General features: G+C 35.8%; 1 protein-coding gene across 1 annotated transcript in view; it reads left to right on the top strand.

Moving 5' to 3' along the window:
• Positions 1–5,603: 5,603 nt before the first annotated feature.
• The window catches only part of SLC5A10 (solute carrier family 5 member 10), a 176,224-nt gene continuing 158,431 nt past the window's right edge, over positions 5,604–23,396 (top strand). Inside the window, exons 1-5 of the mRNA XM_003761323.3 lie at positions 5,604–5,751; positions 13,046–13,117; positions 14,124–14,228; positions 15,361–15,420; positions 17,575–17,679. Of these exons, the coding sequence (XP_003761371.1) occupies positions 5,641–5,751; positions 13,046–13,117; positions 14,124–14,228; positions 15,361–15,420; positions 17,575–17,679 (453 nt within the window). The 5' untranslated portion in view covers positions 5,604–5,640. The remainder of the gene's footprint in view (positions 5,752–13,045; positions 13,118–14,123; positions 14,229–15,360; positions 15,421–17,574; positions 17,680–23,396) is intronic.

Below are 23,396 nucleotides of genomic sequence, written 5' to 3'. Positions count from 1 at the left end.
AAATTCAAGCAAACAACAATAAAAAGAGTGAAAATGCTATGCTGTGATCCACACTCAGTCCCCACAATCCTTTCTCTTGGTATAGATGGCTCTCTTCATTACCAGATCAGTGGAACTAGACTCAATCATCTCATTGTTGAAAAGAGCCATGTCCATCAGAATTCATCTTGGTATAATGCTATTGCCATGTACAATGATCTCCCGGTTTTGCTTATTTCACTTAGCATCAATTCATGTAAATCCCTCCAGGCCTCTCTAAAATTATTCTCCTTATCATTTCTTACAGAACAATTAATATTCTGTAACATTCATATACCATAACATATTTAGCCATTTTTAACTGAGGGGCTGATCCAGTGATCAACTGATCCCACTCCAATTGTATATGTTTTGTATATACACACAATTGGTTTATGTGTGTGTGTGTGTGTGTATTGTTTCTTAAATTTCAGCCTAAGGTTTTTACAGGCTAGACCATCTTTTTGCTTTTCTTTGTATTCCCAGTGCTTACTATAGTACCCGGTGTTTAAATGTCTATTGACTAATTGACTACTGCTAATCACTTGGAAAGTGACCTTTTGAAAGTAGCTTATTCACTGGCAGTGATGATGCTTTTGTCAAAAATATGCAGTTCTGGAACCTTTTCTTTCCCTGTCAAGTCAAAAACTATTGTGAGGATTAAAGACATATATGAATTTAAAGAAAACCTATCGTGCTGAGGATTAAAGATAGATTTTTGTAGTCTGCTATGTGATCCATGAGGTACAATCAGGATATTTTGGCATAAGACGAAAAAAATGAAATGAAAGATTAAAGACTGGCACTTACATCCTGCTTTTTCTTCTGGTGTGTTTTCCAATTAAGTTCCATTATCTTTAGATGCATATTTCATTTGGATGTGTTCCCATGTGATCTCAAGCTACCTTATGGAGAAGACAAGATACCAGTGAGGAACAGAATAAACTTTTTATATAGTGCCTACTGTAGTGCCAGACACTATACTAAGTACTTTAAAAGAATTTCATTCGATTCTTACAAGAAGTAGCTCTGATATTATCCCTATGTTACAATTGAGGAAACGGGTAAATAGAAGTACTGACTTGTTTAGGATCACATAGCTGATAAGTGTCTTGAGACCAAATTTGATCTCAGGTTTTTCTAACTCCAGGCCTATCTCTCTATCCATTGTACCACATTAACTGCCCATTGGAAAAAAATAAAAATGGGAAACCTTAATTAGTTTATAAACTGAACATAAGAACTTGTAGAATTATAACTAGGAATTTTTATACATAAGGCTAGTAGAATGAAATTCTACCTTTAGTTAAAAAGTACAGTGGGACACCTTTTGTGGGAGAAAAAGCCAGTGGCAGCTGCAAGAAAGACTACTAAGTGCAGGGGAAAATGATTATATTTATGAATGGAGGTCACTTCACCTAGCCTGTCCTTTGATACCTTATTGTTTTAACTGTTCCAGCTAACTGGGTGCCAAAGTCTGTAGTTTCTATGTTGTTAAAAGATGGTAAGTGTGGTCAAAGCCCTAATTTTGGTGCCCCAGATAAATTCTTTGTTATCTTGCTCTAGATAGAGGTCTGAGAATTTGTAAGAAATAATAGAAGCAAATGATTAATTGTAAAGCACTTGAGAAATATGAATGGCAAATTAGTTTGTTGGAGTATTTCCCTTTCATATTTAAGCAAAGTTTATAATCATTAGTAAGAACAGAGGCATTGAACTTGTCCCAAGGACATAGCATACTTCAGTATCTTTTACCCAATTGTTCATTTGCACAATAGAGAGGAATATTTCGGAAAATGTACTGAATGGTTTCCCTAAGTTAGAATTCCTCTCTTCCCTCCAGGCGAGAAATTAGAAACATCAGAACCTAGCTCCTGAAAGAACAGAACTGGAAAGAGTTCTGTTAATTCTAGATTGAGAGTTTTTGACCTTGCTGAAAGAGCACATCAGTACCAAGCTGAAATTGGGAATTGTGCTCCCCCAGCTCTCAAACTCTGCATGTGTGTGTGTGTATATATATACACATATATAACTACCATTAATAGGTCTGATGCCAACGAATTGGAAATTTGAGGGATATCATCATCAATTGAGGAGCGACTTAACAGATCATTACCAGGTATATGATGGAAATGATGAAAGGGATAGTTTCAGAAGAAACCTGAGAAGACTTCTGTGAATTGATGCCGAGTAAAGTGAGTAGAATCAGAAGGATAATTTAAATCACGACAAATATTGTAAAGATAAGGTCAGCAAGGTATTTTAGTCTTCAATAGGTTTTGTACAAGCATTGATTTTAATTGCTATTTTCCTTACTGCCTTCCAGTGGCATAGTAATAGGAGTAAACTTTTAAGTAACATACGTCCAGGTTATAGTGTAACAGAAGTTTTGTTTTGCAGTTTAGTTGGGTTACTAGATACCTTGGCTGACATATTAACACATTTGTAAAAGATTGAGTGTAAAAATTAATTTAAACCACCTCCAGAAAACATGAAGAGGGGAAGTTTGTTGTTGCCTGTAATCATGCACTTAGACACGCAGCTAGTGCCTGATTTAACTAGAAGAGGTGGTGTGGTTCATTGCATAAAATAATGCACCTACCGAGGATATGGCTTTGAATTTCATCTCTGCTGATTAGGAGCTGTATAATTTTGGGCAAATCACTACTTCTCTGGGCTTCAGTTCCTCATTTACTAAATGAGGTTGGACTAAATGACCCCAGAGTTCTCAGCTCTAACTAGTGGAAATCAGATTTGGAAAGACAAGTGGACAGCTATAGCCCTGAATTTAAAATCAAAATGAAGTCAGAGTAAGAACTTCTGCAGGGAGGTACCTCAGGTTTATGTCTAAAAAGATCTAGAAGTGGTCTTACTGATTGTCAGGAAAATGGCATGTTTGGTTTTTTTTAATGTACCTAGAAAGGTAACCCAGTAATCCCCAAAATAACTGAATTATTTTAATGCCATGTTCTTTTACTTTTCTGGGAGAATGTCACCCGATTTTCAAAAGCCAGGAAAGAAGACTTCCCTCAAAAATGACCAGACTTTCTTATGCCTTCATGCTTATGTTCTTTACATTGTCACAATCCTGTCTTTGCTCATTTTATTTGCTGTTCCCAAGAAACATTTTTCTTTTTAAGAATTTCTGTTAGTTTTGCTTCTTTTTGTTATATCTATTGCCATTTGGCAGCTGGGGATGGGAGTGTTAAGGAGCTAAACTATCTTGTAGCCTTTCACTCCACCATAATCTCAAGAGGTTTGAAACTAATAATAATAAGGATAAAGGGGAAAAGAACAATAATGACAACAAAAAAGCATCTACTATGTGCTAGTCACTATGCTATGTGCTTTACAATTATCTCGTTTGATTTTAACAATAATACTGTTAATTAGATGCTATTATTGCCATTTTACAGATGGAAAATGAGGCAAATAGAGATTAAGTGACTTTACCAGGACCTAAAATGTGTCTAAGACTGAATTTGAATTCAGGTCTTCCTGACTCCAGACTTGGAACTATTCACTATGCTACCTAACTACTTATGTGTTTGTACCCCATGAAAAAATGGTGTCTTCTCTCTTTGTTTGAATAAGAGGAATATGAGTGTTTTTATTTCTTCTATAGTTCAGGATCAAGAGTAGAGTAAAAAGAAACATAGAGCAAGTACTAAGATAGAAAAAATAAAGCAAGTACTATTGAGTGAACATATAATAAAGAGCAGTCAGGAAGGGTGGAAACTGGTCAATTCCAGTGAATCCTAGTGGAGAGGGTAACCAAAATTTGACAGAAGTCTGGTAGTTTTTGTAGAGTTCTTAGCTGGATTGAACAAGATCAGATGTTGGGAGGACCAAGCCAGGAGTCTAGACCTTGATTGTTGCTGATTCATATATCACACTTTTGTTCAACCAATTTCCCAATCAGTGGGTCCCAGTATGATGGGTTTTTGTTTTTCTAGGCTTTTGGTTGTCTTGCCACCCTCCAAAAATATGTTGATTTGAAATTTTTGGCATATGACATTTCTTTTTGTTTCATTGACCTCTGTGCCCTATAATGAGTCAAAGAATTTGAATATGACTTTTATCACATAATTTCAAATACCTCTTCACAAGAGTTAGACCAATCCGTAGCTTCCTTGTGACTATTTTCTACCATGTCTATTGCCTTAGGACATGGTTGAAAGAACAGGGTAAAAAAAAAAAAAAAAAAGACAGAAAAGATGATACCTCTTCACTCTGGAAGGATTATGATTGAGAAGAAACAGGATCAAAGTTCATAACAAATGAAGAGAATAAGAAGAGGAACATACCCATAATACTAAACTAGTGGCCTGTCTTTTCAAGCTTTTCTTTTTCAAACTTGCAACATATGAGTTAAGGACAAGTAAATATATATTTACAACAGAAGTATTAGTAGTTACCTCTAAGATAACATTGTTAAAAACAATCAACTTAAGAAGTAGTTTAAATTTACGTCAATAATTTATATTCAGCATTTTAAGGTTTATAAACTTTTATATCTTTGTTCTCACTTGAACCTCACAATAACCCTGTAAAATAGGGGTTATTAAACTGCTGAGAAAATTTAAGATACAGAGAACTTAAGTGACTTTATCCTGATCACATATCTCACTTCACCTCTCTAGGTCTCAGTTTCTTTGTAAAGGAAGAATGTTAGACTCAATGACCTCTAAGGTCTCTTCAAACTTAAGTTCTCTAATCAATTTTTCTAATTGATCCTGTTTTAAAAGTGGAATGTGAACACAAGTTTCCCTGAACCCCAAACCCAGCATTTTCCTACTATTTAATACTGCTCCCAACTGTGAATATAAGATGTATTATTAGCAATCATCATAATACAATTTAGAATGATCACAGAAATAAATACTCTTGGTTTTGAGGAGTAATTAATACTTCTCTGTCTCTTTGATATATTATATATATCATATATATATATATATTATATATATCCGTGTGATATTTTTCTTGAAATATAGAATCTCCAAACTGCAGCAAAACATTCTTGGGGTGAGAGCTAGTTTTCCCTTAACTGTGCATTCACACAATCTCTCCTCAGTTAGGGTCAGGATTTAGATGCAGTACTCATCTCTTGGGGTTATCCAGAAGAGCATTTTGTGCCTCCAAAGGGCAGGTTGCTTTGTTGTTTGTCCTTTCTGAAAGAGGCCCATGATATCAGGGAGGTGAAGCCATGATGTTCAAGTGAATTGGATTTTAGAAAGGGAAGCTGTGCAAAGTTGCCAGTCTAACCTCCTCCAGAGCCATCTGGGTCCAGTGTCAAGATACACACCAGGACACTGGAGATGGCCCTGGACCCAATGAGAAACCTTGGCCTTTTTAAGCCAAGATTTTTTTTTTTAACAGATTTCTGTAGACTTGTAGTTTCGGATCTCATGCAGTCCCTGGTCATATGATTTTTTTAAACAGAGGCTAGGAAACCAAATGAGTTGTACTTTGAAGCTGTTCTTGCCCCATGCAGCTATGTCGTGGGCCGATAATGACATAATCCATTCGGTTTAATGATAAATTCCTAACAAGAAAGCCCATCACAACCTGTTTTGTTCCTTTTTTGCCCTCATTCAGTCCTGTACTGAAACAGAAGAGATCATGGCAGATAATTCCACCAGTGACCCTCACTTCTTTAGGCAACAACTTAACACGGCTGATATTGTTGTCATCGCAGTGTATTTTGCTTTAAATGTAGCTGTGGGAATATGGGTGAGTCCCAAATGGAAGCTTCTTGCATTTGATTTTTTGAAACTTAGGGCATTTTTTATTTTCTAGTAGGTTTCTGGAAATGGTAGCATGGTATAGTGGAGAGAGTCTAAGACTTGGAAATAGGAATACCTGGGTACAAATCCTGTCTCTGATATTTATAATCTGGTTAACTTAATTCCTATGGGCCTGAAGTGACTTCCTAAAGCTATCTCTTGACTTAAAGATCAGGGATGGGTTGCAATCTGCAGAGTTTTTCTACTCTAATGAATTCACAATCATTTGATTATTCAATATTCTGGAAGATATGCCTTAAGTAATTAATGGAGACTGTTAGAAAATATCATTGCTACATTTCCTTGTGCATCTTACATTGAGTATGGCCAGATATGAATTCTAGTCCTGGCTTCAGAAGTTCATGGCCAGGTAACTTTGGGGAAGAGTTTCTTCATTAGTCAAATGGGATCAGTAATAATATTTCTACTCTTCCTTCTTCACAAGCTTGTTGGGAGGATCCAAAAATATTATGAGCTGAATGATGAGCAAATGTAAGATTTTTATGTGGTAATGGAAGCCTGGTGTACTGGAAAGGGCAGTGAACTAGGAGTTGGGAAAGATTTTGAATCTTGCTTTTCTGATATATAACTAGTTCTATAACTCTGGGCAAGTCGCATGGCCTATTTGAGCCTCGGTTTCCTCATCTGTAAAATAGAATTAATACCAATATTACTGCACAGATTGGAGAACAAATAAAATTATGCATATGAGGTATTTTATAAACTTTAGAATACTATATAAATATATATTTTTGCTATTATTGTTATTGTCATACTCCAGTTGTGAGAAATAGCACTGTGTGGTGGATAGAGACTGTATTGGGGTCACGATGACCTAGGCTTTTGACAGGCAATGTCTGTTTGACACTAGGCAAGTTCCTAAGTTCCCTAAGATGTAGTAAGAGAAAGTTCTTTAATTTTTTTAAATTTCCAATTAAATATTTATTTTGTCTCCTTCCTACTACCCTTTCATTCAGTTGGGGAAAAGGAAAAAAAATCAGAACTCTTGTAACAAATGTTCAGTCAGACAATTAAATCCTCAAGTCCAAAAAGCCATGTCCTATATTGCATCTTGAATCTAAGTTTAGATGAATCTTTGAAGATGAATCTTAGAAGATAGATAACATGCTTCATTAGTTAGAAGACAATTCACTGGGCAATCCTACCTAAAAAATTCAAAAATCTACCCCTCTCCCTGTCAAAGTCAGTTGGGTATGAGCAACAAGGTATTTGAAGTCCATCAGCTAGATCCAAGCACAGAAAGATTTGAGTGACAGTCATTCAAATAACTAGCATTTATTAGTCACCTATCTACCACACATTGTGTTAAGCTCTAAGGATATCAAGAAATGTAAAATAAAGCCCCTTATCTCAAAGAACTCTGTTTAAAGGGGAAGACAATATGCAAACAACTATATATTGACAAAAAATATACAGATAAATTGGGTATAGTTTCAAGGAAGGCACTAAGATTAAAGAGTAATGGGAAAGGTTTCTTACTATGGGATTTTAGCAGTGATTTGAACCTCCTTTTCTGTTTGACGTTGCACTTGAAGATTTCTAGGACAGGCTTTCCTTGGAAATGACAGATCTCTAATGTTGGTTTCTTAACCTGCTCTGTACCTACCATCCTTCAGTGCTATAGATTTCCAGCAGGTTTTTTTGCATGTAATTTAGGTAAATTGGCTCTCTGTGGGAAAGTTCTCTGGTGTTGCATTCAATTCTGCTTTGGATGAGTAACAACAGATGCTCCCATTCACTTTCTATATTCTATTCTAAGCCCTTCCCTTGTGCTGCAATCACAGAAATGTAATAGCAGGACGTTGCGATCAGTGGGAAAAACTAACAGAAGACCTGGGTAATGGAACTTTTAGAAAATCTTTCAGCCTCTCTTGAATCTTAGTTTCCTTATTTGTAAAAGGAAGTAGCAAATGGCAGCCTAGGTCATGGCAAAAGCACTGGATTGAGTCCCAGTACTACCTCTTTTTTTAAAAAATAATTATAACTTTTTATTGACAGTACATATGCATGGGTAATTTTTTACAACATTATCCCTTACACTCACTTCTGTTCTGATTTTTCCCTTCCCTCTCTCCATCCCCTCCCCTAGATGGCAAGCAGTCTTATACATGTTAAATAGTTTATAGTATATCCTAGATAAAATATATGTATGCAGAATCGAACAGTTCTCTTGTTGCACAAGAAAAACTGGATTCAAAAGGTAAGAATAACCTGGGAAGAAAAACAAAAATGCAAACAGTTTACACTCATTTCCCAGTGTCCTTCTCTGGGTGTAGCTGCTTCTATCCATCATTGATCGATTGGAACTGAGTTAGATCTTCTCTTTGTCGAAGATATCCACTTCCATCAGAATACATCCTCATACAATATTGTTGAAGTGTATAATGATCTCCTGGTTCTGCTCATTTCACTTAGCATCAGTTCATGTAAGTCTCTCCAAGCCTCTCTTTATTCATCCTGCTGGTCATTTCTTACCAAACAATAATATTCCATAACATTCATATACCACAATTTCCCCAACCGTTCTCCAATTGATGGGCATCCATTCATTTTCCATTTCTAGCCACTACAAACAGGGCCGCTACAAACATTTTGGCACATACAGGTCCCTTTCCCTTCTTTAGTATCTCCTTGGGGTATAAGCCCAGTAGTAGCACTGCTGGATCAAAGGGTATGCACAGTTTGATAACTTTTTGGGCATAATTCCAGATTGCTCTCCAGAATGGTTGGATTCGTTCACAACTCCACCAACAATGCATCAATGTCCCAGTTTTCCCGCATCCCCTCCAACAATCATCATTATTTTTTCCTGTCATCTTAGCCAATCTGACAGGTGTGTAGTGGTATCTTAGAGTTGTCTTAATTTGCATTTCTCTGATTAATAATGACTTGGAGCATCTTTTCATATGACTAGAAATAGTTTCAATGAATTGGCATCTGTTACTGGTTCCTGCACAGCATCTCTACCCTCCATGCCAGATCCAGAAATTTTTCTTGTTCTAGGACACAGAAGCATGCCTCCTTCAGTTCCAAAATCAGAAGTCTCGACTTTTCCCAAAACCTCTGCCCCCATAAACTGATCTGGGTTAGAAAAAGAACTACCTCTATTTTTTCCCTGGATTTATGAATCAAGACATGGCTTGGTACAGTTCCTAGGTATTTGTGGAATTGTTGTACCAAGGAGTTGAGCTATATTGCTTCTTCTTACCCCAATATCTTTGCTAATTTCCTATTTTATTTTACAGGTGAGGAAATTAAGACCTAAGGAAGTGACCCAATGCTACACAGGGGTTAAGTGTTAGAGGCAGGATTAGTCAACTCTATGATTGCATTCATATAAGCAATCCCAGTGAGAAAACCCTCTCTACAAATGTAGATTTAAGGAAATTCCTTCAACCAATCTAAATCTATAAATATTTATATGTACATGGATATATAAACATATGTGTATACATATTTCCTTAATACTAATGAAATCTCAAATGAAGGCATATGTATACCAACATATGTTCACATATAAGCATTTAAATGTATATATTCAGATTTGTGATTTCATTGTAAGGAATCATTTACATACACATTCATATTTATGTATCAACATAGAAGATTCTAGATTTGTATGGGTTGAAGGAAGAGTATCTCTAGTAAAAAGTAAGCCTTATATTTCCTGGGGAATTATTTAGTAAGATGGAAAATGTAGAAAGAGAATTAATCAAGGGTTCTGATAAAGGCCTCATTTCTAAAATACATAGAGAATTGACTCAAATTTATAAGAATTCAAGCCATTCTCCAATTGATACATGATCAAAAGATATGAACAGACAATTTTTGGATGAAGAAATTGGAACCATCTCTAGTCATATGAAAAGGTTCTCTAAATCACTACTGATCAGAGAAATGCAAATTAAGACAACTCTGAGATACCACTACATACCTCTCAGATTGGCTAAGATAACAGGAAAAGATAGTGATGAATGTTAGAGGGGTTTTGGGAAAACAGACACTGATATATTGTTGGTGGAGTTGTGAACTAATCCAACCATTCTGGAGAGCAATTTGGAACTATGCTCAAAGGGCTATGAAACTGTGCATCCCTTCACTCCAGCAGTGTCTCTATTGAGACTGTATCCCAAGGAGATCATAAAGGAGGAGGGAAAGGGACTCACATGTACAAAAATATTTGTGGCAGCTCTTTTTGTAGTGGCAAGGAAATGGAAACTGAGTGGGTGTCCATCACTTGGAGAATGGTTGGGTAAATTGTGGTATACGAATGCTATGGAATATTATTGTTCTGTAAGAAACGACCAACAGGATGATTTCAGAGAGGCCTAGAGAAACTTATAGGAACTAATGCTAAGTGAAATGAGAAGAATCAGGAAATCATTATACACGGTAACAGCAAGATCATATGATGATCAATTCTGATGAATGTGTTTACCATGTTTAACATATATTAGATTACTTGCCATCTAGGGGAGGAGTTGGAGGGAAGGAGGAGAGGAAATTGGAATACAAGGTTTTGCAAGAGTCAGTGTTGAAAAATTATGCTTGCATATGTTTTGAAAATAAAAAGCTTCAATTAAAAAAAAGAGAGAATTAAACCTGAAAGGACTCTATTTGAACCCCAGAATTCCTACATTTGAGGGATGTGATTTTAGAGGAGATTGAGGCTGACCCCTACCTACACAAGGAACCTCTATACTGCAACTATTACATGAAGACCTCCAGCAAAGGGGATCCAACTAAACTTTTTTCATTATATCATGTGTACATGTGTACTCTATAATAATGGCTTCAAAGATCGACTTCCCTGGTTTATCAGACTGATTATCCAAGCACTGGGAAAATCTGAACTATGGTTTCTTCCCTCATGAACTTTGGAGTTCCCCTTTATGCTTATACTTAATAAATCTTGGGCCACTAATAAAAGATTCATATCATCTTGACCAAGTAGTCAATGTAATGCTAACTTTGGGGGGAAAAGTTCACTTGCTGAGTAATAGATGAATAGAAAGGCCCCAGAGTCTCTCCTGATTGCAAATCTGTGCTTGTTGTTTAATTTATTATTGGTGAATAAGGATTTCTCATTCGGGCATCATATAGGTCTTGAACTTTAGCTGAAGAAAGTTCTCAGAAATGTCTCTGCAGGACCACCTGAATCAGCCTGGTCTATAGGATTCCCTCTAATGATATTATACACTATTAATAGTTTTTTCCTTTTTAATCTAAACTTATGATTTAATCTTTGTAGTAAGGAATTCCTACTGTGGAAAATCTATCCACTGTATACCATTCGATTCCTTTTCTGTATTAGAAAGTTTAGAGTTCCCTGTGCCTCTGAAAATTAAAAGACTAACCCTGGTTATACTAACAAGAATTTTTCAAAACTAAAACTTGAATACAGGTTTTGTTTGTTTTATTTTACTCTGAGATTGGTTCTTCATCTACATCACTGCTCTCTGCATCTCTAGTAAGTGATAATTATATACAATACTACTTATCCCTCACATTTGTGTTTTATAGTTTTAATAATAGCTGAATTTATTGTGTCCTTTAAGGTTTGCAAAATACTTTACATATGTTATCTCATTTAATTCTCACAACAGTTCTGTGAGGTAGATACTACTATTATTCTCATCTTAGGATCTAGAGGATCATCTCTAGATCTTATAGAGAAGGAAATCGAGGCTTGAGAGGAGTTGAGTGAATTACCCAGAGTCACCCAAGTAATAGGTATCTCAGGAAGAATTTGAACTTTTCCTGACTAATTCTAGCAGACTTTTTAAAACAATGATCTCCTATCTATTATCTTATTTATCTTATTCTACTCTGTATCTTAATTTGGAACTTTGAGAGGTATATAGGAATCATTATCTCTATTTTCCAGATGAGGACTAAAGTCCTTCTCTGTTATCTCATAGTGGCATAGAAGAAAACCTGGGTTGTGATAATTACAACTAACATTTATACAGAACTTTAAGTGGAAAGGTGCTTTATACACATCAACTCATTTTTTGAATCTCACAAAAGCCCTCTGAGGTGGCTTATAAGTATCATGATCCCCATTTTACAGATGAGGAAAGTGAGACTCAGAAGAGTTAATTGATTTGTGTGTATCATATAGCTTGGAAATATCACAGGCAGGATTTGAATTCAGATCTTAACTTTTACCTGCTACATCATGCAGAGTACAAATTCTGCTAGGTCCTATCTAGCAAGCTAGAAGAGCTTCTAGCCTAGAAAGTTATGAACTCAGAAAGTAACTATAAATATCTCCAAGGATCAATTTAATTAAGGTCAAAGAGTCTCATTCCAAGTTCGATAGTGGGGGTTGATTTTTTTTAGCCAGAGTAATTTAGGAAGACCATCTACTAAATTGTAGAGAGGTTGTGATCTGAATTAGTAAAAGAAATATCATAAAAATGTTTTATGACTGAAATACCTTCTGCCTTCTCTTTTACCTGGCCAAATTCTACCTGTCCTTCATGTCTCATAGTCTTCATGAAGAATTCTTCTATTACCCTTAGTTTACATCTTTCCTCAGAAATTTTTTAATATTTCTAGTCCGTACTATTATATATATATATATATATATATATATATATATATATATATATAGAGAGAGAGAGAGAGAGAGAGAGAGAGAGAAAGAGAGTCTGTACTATGTATCATAAACATTATTTAATGTTTAATTTATCCTGCTCAATATCATTCTCCTTTTATTGCCAGTATATCAAGAAATTCTGAGGCCACTTTAGGCAGGCCTTTACTGCTAATCTCATTAAGCAGTTGGAGATCTCTTGGGAGTCTCTTTCATTACCCTGTGATGATGACGATGATCGTTCTTCACATTTTGCTTTCTAATATATTTCTAAGATATTACTGACCCTACATCTGAGATACCATTGGACCCTTACAATGATTCTGTGAAGGAGGCAGGCCACAAGTATCATTATCCTAAATTATAGATGAGGAAACTGAGGTTCAAAGAGAGTACTTGGTGGATCTACTTAGTAGCTGGTTAGTAAATAAATAAGGAAATATTTTTCTTCTCTAGATGTTCACCTCCTCGGTATGGCCATAATTCTGGTCACCCCATGAGTCTTTTTTGAGTTGGTTTTGGCATAATTTTATAAATTATGAGAAACCACAGTTATTGATATTTGATTCTAGGGAGGAAGTAGGTATCTTCACTTCAGGACCTTTCTCTCTCTTTTCAGTCTTCATGCAGAGTCAACAGAAACACACTGAATGGATACTTTCTTGCAGGAAGGGACATGACATGGTGGCCAGTAAGTATATACTAAACTTTCCCTCTCTTCCCTGATACTGAGCTTTTCTCCTTTTCTCCCCTTCTTCTCTTCTATGTCACTCCTCCATTTTTTCTTATTCTATCATCTTCTCTCTACTCTCAGTTTTTTTTTTTTTTTTTTTAATCTTTCTTCAGGTCCCTGTATTCTGCTAGCACTTCTGTTTCTTCTTGGCTCCCAACTGGCCCATCTCCTTTTTAGTCTTGTCTTCTCTCAACTTTGAAACCTATCTCACTTTCTTCCAGCTTCTTTATACTTTTCTAATCCTCTCAGATTCCTATTTCCAAATAATCTTTTTTAATAGCAAGGAAAACACCGAAACAATTTGGAAGCCTTGGAGGGAATGGCAGATGACTCCTTCCCTTAGGAATGGGTACTAACCCTGTGGTAGAGACCAAGACACCTTGGGCACTGTTGGATGATGATGACTCTGGCTCAGAAAGTCAGCAATATCTGCATCCTTCATAAAACTTTCTAAGTTCTCTATTCTAAATGATTTTCCTTTGTCAGAGATCATGCACTTCTATCAAAAGTCATAGAACTCTGACATATGGGTACAGAAATCATGCATACTGAATTTTCTGGGACAGATATTATTTCAAATGGGATAAAAGGCTTTGCAACAAGATTATCTTTTGTCAGTCCAGACATCTGAAGATCAGGACAATATGATTAAGATATGTATTGGGGAGGGAGTCATTTTTCAGACCCAGTGTTGGCTGGTCTGACTTAGATAAAGATCCAGCAAAGGAGAACTGAGAAGAAATGATCAGTTAGGCAGATAGAAGGAGAACAAGGAAGAGTAGTGACTCCAAAACACTACCGTGTCTAATGCTATGTTCCTGCCTCAGAAAGTCATGGGCATATATCTAGTGCTATAACTTTGGCTCCTGTTTCCCATCTAGTTGCTTGATGAACCTGAGAGTGCAGGAGAAGATGGCAGTGGATCGCAGAGGAATTGTTTACTCAGGTCTGTTCTGTTCTGCAGATTGGAGCCTCTCTCTTTGCCAGCAGTGAAGGATCTGGACTATTCATTGGACTGGCTGGGTCAGGTGCAGCAGGAGGATTGGCCGTAGCTGGCTTTGAGTGGAATGTAAGTGCCATCGTCTGTTCATCTCCTCGCTTCCTCCTAAAGCCTGACATGAGAAGTCAAACAATTAATTACTAGAAGTCTCTCTCCTCTGGGGCCACAGTTCTCAAGAGTAAGGATGAGTAAGCATCCCTGAAAGAATTAGAAAATAATAGGGAGATTTTTAGGGTATTTCCAGAATTTGCCTATTTAGACAGCTTCTCTTGTTCAGGCCTGTCAAGGACAGAACTCTCCCATTAGAACTTTTGTGAGACAAACCTTAGGGATGCCTGTGCACCCCTGACTGAGCTTGCCAACTTGGAAGAATTCACAACTTGGCTAAGAAACAAGTGTGTGGGATGAGGTTTTATTGACTTTATTTTTCCTTGCTTACGTATGGTATAATTGAAGGAGAGCTGACTCCATCCAGACTAAGAGATCTTGGATTCAAATTCTTCCCTTGATGCTGTCTATATGACCTTTGGCAAAATTTTTTTTTAAACTATGAAATGACAGCAGCATTGGGCTATATGGCCTCTGAGATTCTTTCCAACTCTAATTTCCTAATTCAGCTCTTGTTTCAAGGAATCTAGAGAGGCTGCTTTGGTGCCTGGTCCCAAGACCCCTGAACCCTATTCCTGGCTCTGCAATTTTGCATGAATCAACCCCCCCCCCTTTGGGACTCAGTTTCCTTCTCCGTAAATCAAAAGGGTTGGGCTAAATTATTTGTCTAAGGGTCCTTCCAGCACAGACATTTTCAGAATGTTGGTCAAATTAAGTTGGTTTTGTGTCTAAATCCATTTTCCTGCCTTACAAATTCTATTGAGGGTTCGATTGTTTTTTGTTACTGACAGGACTTTTCAGGATCCTAATTCTGAATATTAACAATAGATCATTTTGGACTATGGATCTGTGAGATAAAATGTAAAACCCCCAAACTAGAGGAGACTCAGAGATCATCTATTTGAAACAATCCCTTCTCTTTGCTGAGGAGGGAACTGACGTCCTGAGTAAATGGATTCAGTCAAACTTACCTGGAAGTGAGCCAGCACCAGGGTCCAGGTCTCCCTACCTTTTACTGTAGGGCTCATTCTTTTTACTACATGTGTGTCATGGAGAGAGCAAGTGCTTACACTTTGTCTTTGTCACTCTTTAGGCAACATATGTATTGCTGGCCCTGGCATGGGTATTTGTGCCCATCTACATCTCTTCAGAGGTGAGTCTACATCAAGATGACAAATGATACTTGGTGGTTTGAACCTTGGACATTAGTTGAGTGATGATGGGAAGGGGCTGAGAAGGTCAATGTGGTTTTCATGAAACATGAGTCAGGCACCAACTCAATCCCTGATTTCCAGGCTATTTTCTGAGTTGGATCTGCTAATATATATATATATATATATATTCTTACATATCTTGAGAGAAAAACTTGGGCTCCGATTTTATCACTGATACATACTCTGTGACCTTGGGCAAATCACAGCTTGTCAAAGGCCCAGGTGGTTCTTTGAGATTAATAGTTATTGATCTTCATTGGTAGAGGGAAGTTTTCTTACTGGGAATTCCCTGTACCAGTGACTTCATAGGTTCTTCTTACGCTCTCTCCACTTCCCTCCAAAGTGATTTGGATCTCTGAGAGGGTATCTCTAATTGGTATTATTTAAAATGAATCACAGAATCATCATAGGGAACTTGGCAGCTGAAGGTTGATGAAGCACTCCTCATCAAGAGAAGTAGCTTCATTTTGCAGATGAAGAAATTAAAATTCAGAGAGATTAACTAATTTATTCTTAGTCACAATAGGGATTCTGAAATTTTCTAATTTTAGATGCAGTGTACCTTCTCCAGTACTATATTGGTTCTATCTTGACCATACAACTCTGTTTTTAGATGGTGAAAGTGGATAAAGTTCTGGACTTGGAGTCATGAAGAAACACCTGGGTTTAAATCTGGCTTCAGATACTTACCAGCTATGTAATATTACTTGGGCAAATTATTTAATATCTTTGTGTCTCAGTTTCTTAGTCTGTAAAATAGGGTTAATACCAGTATCTAAGGGTCATGAAGATAAAATGAGATATTTGTTAAGTACTTTGCAAACATTAAAATTCTATATAGATGTTATAGCTATTACTAATTCCTAATTTCCCCTACTTCAACCTATCTTGATTTTAATCTTAATAAGTAAAACTCAATTGTAAAATGTCTATATTTTCTATATCTTACAAGGTTAAAAGAAGAGTGAGGAGGTAACTGAGATTATTAATTTATCAATAACCAAAGATCATTAGATTTATAATAAGACCTGGATTCAAATCCCAGCTCTGCTGTGATCATGGGCAAGTTGTTTTCCCTTGTTTATAAAGGATTCAATTTCCTTATGTGTTAAATAAGCAAATTAGACTAGATGATCTCTGAGATCTGTTCTAGCTCTAAATTTGTGTATATTTTTCTTGTGCTCAATCCTGGCCAGTAGCTGCTGGGAGACAGAATCACAAGAACATAGATAATTAGATTTAGAGTTGTAGAGATCTTTACAGAGGCTATTTCCTGACATCCAGGAGTTGAAGGTAAGGCAAGGGATAGAATGTATCTGCAAGGGTTATTAGGGAAGTAACGCAAAAAAAAAAAAAAAAAAAAATTAATGAACATTTACTTCGAATTTTTGAAAACATCTCCCCCTAGAGGGCATGGACATAACCACTGACATGCTTTTTGAAAACCCTATACTTTGTTTTGAAATTTTCCAATTAATTTTCTCCCTCCCTCTAGCCCCTTCTCCACATATTGAGAAGACAAACAATATGATATGATAGGATAAGACAAACAAAATCATACATGTGAAATTATGCAAAACAAATGGCACAATATTAAGACAGCAAAAAATAACTTCTGATTAAGTTTTAATGATTGAGGTTTTCCCCAAAATAATTTGTTAATTTGGGGCTAACCCTTCCTGACTTAGGCAATGGGTTTTAGTAACTGGGGTTCCCTGAAGAGGATTTGATAGGTTTAGACTTGACAGAATAGACTCAAGAAAACAAGAATACTAGTTCATGGTGATATTTATCTATAGTCAGCTGATGCTGGTAGATCCCTTGAATTCCCCCTAAGAAGGGCAAACTAAAGCAAGTTGAAAAAAATGGAGCAAGTTCAAGCCTCCATACTGATCAGTATTGGGATTGACCTGTGAATAGCCAATATACTTCTCAAACAAAACAAAATAGCAAACAAAAACCAGTACAAGTTAAGTGTATTGGATCTATAAGTGCTGAAGTCGATCAGAAATCATAGAAAGTTAAAGTGGGAATGAGGGCCAGAGATACTTTGGACTTCAAAATGACTTTATGTATTTTCCCTCTACCCCCAGATTGTCACCATGCCCGAGTACCTTCAGAAGAGATACGGAAAGTCCAGGATACGCATGTACTTGTCCATATTGTCACTGCTGCTGTCTGTTTTCACCAAGATATCTGTGAGTAGCCCTGGCCTGTGAAAAGAATGAGTACATGGGGTTGTTTGGGATCTAAAGTGAGAGGGAGAAAGATCTTGCAGCACAGGAGCCACCCACCTGCAGGAAAGAAATTATTTTGAATTACAGGGTCAGTAGATATTGTAAACTTAGAAAATGGGATTTGGAAATGTTGAAGCATGTATGTACATTTGGGGGGGGGGGGGGGGGGGGAGGAAGGCTAGAGTTCAGGGACTAAGCACAAAGGAGTCTTCACTATTTGAAAGACTGCCCGGTGTAACCTTTGCTAGTCCTGTGACTAGAGTGCAGGAAATCTCCGAAATGCTGCTTTGCTAGTCTTGTGGCATCTTGAGTCTATTTCAGATATTTGCTGGGATGTAGGTTAGAGAGCTGGGTTTCTTTATCATCTTTTACATTGGTATCTTTAGTGGAAGTTTCTTGTAACTTTTTTGATTGTTTTTTATGTTAGTTCTATGATCTATCTGTGACTTACTATGAAAATAAAATGTTTTCCCATATGGCTAGTAAGTTTTCTCAATAATTTCTTAAATAATGAATCTACCTGACAGTTGTTATTGCCTAAACATTCATTAAGCATCAGTCTTTTATCTATATTTTTCATTTGTTTCTGGGATTTGGATTCTGGTTAGGTTTTTTTAGTTTGTTTTTCTAAATTTTTTAGCCCAATATTAGGTAGTATTCATGCAAACTATTCTATAACAAGTTTTAAAATCTAGTCGAGAATATAAAATAAAATCTAACAAGGTAATCTTCATCTTTATACTTTTTTTTTCAACCTAACCTTTATCAATCTTATTCTTTTGTTTTTCCACATAATTTTGCTATATATTTGTCCTGTTTTATAAAAAAAAACACTATAATTTTTATTGTCATTGAATCAAATCTATACATTTAGAGATGATTGGCATCCTTGAATACTGAATTTCTTTCTAGTTGTTTAGATTTTTCCTTATTTCTGTCAGTTTGATTTTATGGTTATCTTTGTTTATTAATTATAGGAATATCCAACTAAGTTAATTCCCAAATATTTAGTTATTATTTTTGGTTATAAATGGGATTTTTTTTAAAGAAAGCAAATTGTTTTTTATAAAAAGCAATTTGTTCTTACATTTAATCAATTTGTTCTTACATTTAATTAATGCATAAGAATGTAGATAGATGATTTGTTTTACCTTGTAACTATAAATTTGCTGAAATCATTAATCTCAATTTGGAAGGGTTAAGAATGATATTTAGGTAAACAATGTCATCTGCATATTGTTTTTGTTTTTCTTTTTAATGCTAATGTCTAATTTCTTGTTACTTGTTAACATTTCTAATACTACTTCAGCTAGTTAAAATGGACACTCCTGTTATATATCTACTTTTAGTAAGATTGTTTCTAATGCTCCTCAACTGCCTAAAATTCTAACTCTGGATTTTATCTATTTATTTCTTATTGTGTCAAAGAAAAATATCTCTATTCTTATTGTAAATGTTTTATATTGTGAATGAATGTTATATTTTATTTTAGATTATTTAAATAATACTTTTATTTTTGATATCACCTTTATTCCTGAACATATTTTCTGGTTATCTCCTATCCTACCCAGCAAAACTTTGCTTGTAACAAAGGAAAGGGAGAAAAAGAGTTGTTCAGCAAAAATAACCAGTGTAGTCAGACAGTATCTATATTATTCCATACCCATTGTCTTTCATTTCTTCAAAGAAAGGAGACAAATGGTTGTTGCATTTCATTAAATGCTTTTCTACATCTATTGTTATGTTCATCAAGCAATCAATCAACTAATATGTATTAAGTATTTCCCGGGTGCCACTGTGCAAAGCTCTAATAAAAAGATAAAGGTGAAATAATCACTGACCTCAAGGATCTTCCATTTTAACAGAGACACCATATACAAACGTAAACATGATATATGCAAAATGAATGCAAAGTAATTTTGAGAGGGCTGGCACTAGGAACTGGGAGTGGTAATAGAGAAAGTAATCAACAAAAGGTAAAAGATGATCCTTAGACTGAGTATTAAAGGAAACTAGGATCCTAAGAGAGGAGGAGAAGAACATTCCAGGTATAGAATGGAACACAGACAAGGACAAGGATAAGAGATATACAATATCTTGTCTGCTGAACAGCCAGGGATACTAGATCCCAGAATACATGGAGCAGAATAATGTGAGAGAAAATTGGGAAGGTTGCAAGAGGTCAGGTTGTAAAGAGTCTTATTTTATTTTATTTTTTTTTTATTATTATAAACTTTAAAAGCTTACCAAATACAAACATTTCAAAAGACCTATCCCCAAAAAACACACAAAAGAGGGATTGTATATGAAACTGTCAGCTTCTATTATATACTGCTTGATTTTTCCCCAGTCTGTACCATTTTTTTTTAAGAATTCAAATTTAACAGTGAAATTCCAAAATTGTTTTGATTGCCTGTAAGCTTTCTTATCTTTTCTGGTTATTTTTAAATGATTCATTTTTATTTTTCTCCTTTTGAAAAATCACTATCAAAATTTCCACACTCTTCTCATTCCCCTCTCCCCCAAAAAAGAAAAGTAAAAAACCTATTCTTATAATATATTCATACAAAAGTTTTGATATTTTGGTCTCCCTTTTCTTTCCTTTCTTAAAACTTTTTTTAGGAGAAAAAAGCACACTTAATCCCTATATTTGTCTTATTTCATTACATTTATGATTATTGAAGGTATTAAGAATATGAAAGTATACTATTAGAATGTAGGCATTTCATCACTACTGAGTCACTTTTAATCATTCAAATGTATTTACCTTTTAGATTGATCTTGATTATGCTTGTATTGTAATGCTGGAGAAACTGAGGCAGGATAGAGATTACAGAGTTTTTAATATTTTACTTGAAAGGGAGAGATTTACTGGGACCAAATGGTTCCATGATTTGGTCCCGGCTGAATGAGACTATCATCTCCAAGAATCCAGCATCCAGCTGCTAAAGTGTACTTCCTACATATATGGCTCCAAGTAACTGGGTAAAATGAGGCAGGGGCGGAGCCAGAGCACTGAGAGCTGGAACAGACAAACTATCAATCTAGTTCTGACAGGGTAAGGGGAGGCACCAGACATTCTGATAAGTTGGGATCAAGAAGAACAATGATAGACTGGGGGGAGGCCCTGGACATTCTGATAAGTAGGGAAGGTCTGGGGTCATGATATCTAAGATAGAAGGTCTTTCTCCTTATCTGGATCATCTGGATGATTAGGAGGGAGGGGTGGTGTTGCAGGATTGAGCAGAACAATTAGGAATTGAGGCAAGACAATTTAGGGAAATTGAGTCAGGACAATTAGGGATACTGAGTCAGGACAATAAAAGGGAACTGTGGCACAACAGTATTTCTTTTTTTTTATATTAAAATTTTTATTCTTAACTTAACCACCAGAATAAGAATATTCACATATACACAGTAGAATGCAGTTGTTTCTTGATAGTATATACCTTTATTTTATTTTTTAAATCTTTTCATTTTATTCTAATATTTCTTACTATCTCATGAAATTATCAAAGTTTGTTGTTGTTGTTTTTGCTTTGATTTTGCTCATTCAGTTTTTTAAAGGAATCCACTAATTGGCAAGAGTTTCTGTTTTCTATTTTAATTTATTTTCCTTCCCATTTTCCTCCTTGATCTCTAATTTTACTTATAATTTTATTTTTTAATCTTCATTTCTTCTGACTACTCTTATGGCCTTTGTGATCAAGACATTTTAAAAATGATTTCTCTGATATAGTTACCCTTCCTGCCATTGTTATTACCTCTTTAAAACATCCATTTATTTATTCATATTCATTCATTCATTTATTTATTTTTAGTTTTCACTTAAATCATAATACAGTTCATAAGACCAAGGACATATCACTGGAAATGAACTTAGTGTTTATCTTGTTCAGTTGTTCATTTTGCTCATAAGCAACCTGAGGGCTAGGTAGTCACTTTCTAAGGTTTCATAAGTAGTCAGAATTTGAACTTCTCTCCAATAATTGCAAAGGCTGCCTCTGTACCCAATAGAGCACACGTTTCACTAGTTGTCCACATTTGAACTTAAGTCTTCCTGACCCCAGGGCTGATGCTCTATTCCCTGTGCTACCCAGCTGCCGCAACTTTCACTTAACTTTTAATTTCATTTTAATCTCTTATTTAATTTCTTCTAATCATTCTTGTAATCCTTGTGCTCAAGTAATTTTTTACTTTGAGATTCTTAAAGAAGTTTTGGGGTTAGGACTCAGGGTGCAGAAGGAAGCAATTTTTTTTCTTCTTTATTTTTCTTGTTCCCCCCCCCCCCTTTTGGAGGAGGAAATGAGGTAATGAGGAGGTAATGAGAAAAATATGTTTTTACATGATTTCATATGTGTAAGAGAAATTGTATTTTTTGCTTTCTCAGTGGGAGGAGGAGAGAAAAAAAGAGGGAGTTTTGGAACTAAACATAAAATTGAATTTTCAAAAAGAAGTTAGAGTTTTTCCTTTTGGGGGGGGGGGGTTACTTCTTGAAGTTCTCTTAAGCTTTAGTGTTTATTCGCAGCATATGGTGCTTTCTTTTGTTTACTCACATTTTCAGCCTCAGTTCTTAGTTTGGCAGTTTATACTCAGGCCTTTCTCCTCTAGCCCTCTTGGATGGGTCAAGTTGACCTTCTTTGGGCCTGACTTTAGCATTTAGCATAGTGCCTAGCACATGACAGATGATTAATAAATGTTTATTGATTGATTGACTGACTCCTTTGTAATCTAATTATTGCTGCCAATGTTGATCCAGATTGGGATGACTGGTATTAGGTACTATCATTTGCTGAAATTTCTGGCTTTTTGCTTAATCTCCAGATGGTTTATGGTGAATTCTGACCTAGACCAGACTCTTATCCTTGTATGATCTCTAATCAGGAATTGTGTCTTTCACCTCCTATGGCTCTAATAGACTTCAAAGGAATGCTGGCAATCTCTGTGCTCTCAGACTTCCTGCACAAACCTTGTGACATTGATACCCAGATGTTGAGTTGACCCTGTCTCATTCTGTGATTCCTGGAGGCTCCCCCGAAGCAAATATTGTGGCGTCTGTTTTCTTGTGCAGTTCTCTGTGGGCGCTGGTTCTGTCCCCACTTAGATCTGTCAAGTAATGGTGGGGATTTAGCTTGGGGTCTCTGATTTCAGGTGCTTGAGGTGGCTAGTGGATTCTTCTCCCCTTTTCATACACAGAGTGCTGGTTGGATAGTTTTAAATTTATTTGTAGGAACTCCTATTACTTCCCTATAGTTAGTTTATTAATCAGAACGGCTCCTGGTTAGTTTACCTGAGTGTGCATAGCTTTCTTGGTATGACTCCTCTCCCTGGATTTGCCATATTGTAAGTGGGCTTACAAGCATTCACCCCACTCTCTTTTTTTGGTGTAATTCTGACCTGCCTAGAAGAGCTTATCAATTTTTTTTTTTTTTTTTTTTTTACTTTTAAGTTTTATCATTGTCTTTCTGAAATCATTTTCAGATATTTATTGGGGCCTATATGAAAGAAATGAATTTCTCTAAAAGCATTTACATCATTATCTTAATTGGAAATACTAAAGATCTTTAAATACTATCTTTAATTTTAGGGATAATGGGGAGCCTCTGGAGTCTTTTAACAGGCAGATGATATTGTTAGACTCGTATTTGGGGAAATCATATAGCCGGGATGAATCAAAG

This window comes from Sarcophilus harrisii, chromosome 1 (genome assembly GCF_902635505.1).
Source record: "Sarcophilus harrisii chromosome 1, mSarHar1.11, whole genome shotgun sequence".
In the NCBI taxonomy this organism is placed as follows: Eukaryota; Metazoa; Chordata; class Mammalia; order Dasyuromorphia; family Dasyuridae; genus Sarcophilus; species Sarcophilus harrisii.
The sequence above is the reverse complement of the archived record's forward strand: the minus strand, read 5'-3'. Positions and strand labels throughout refer to the sequence as shown.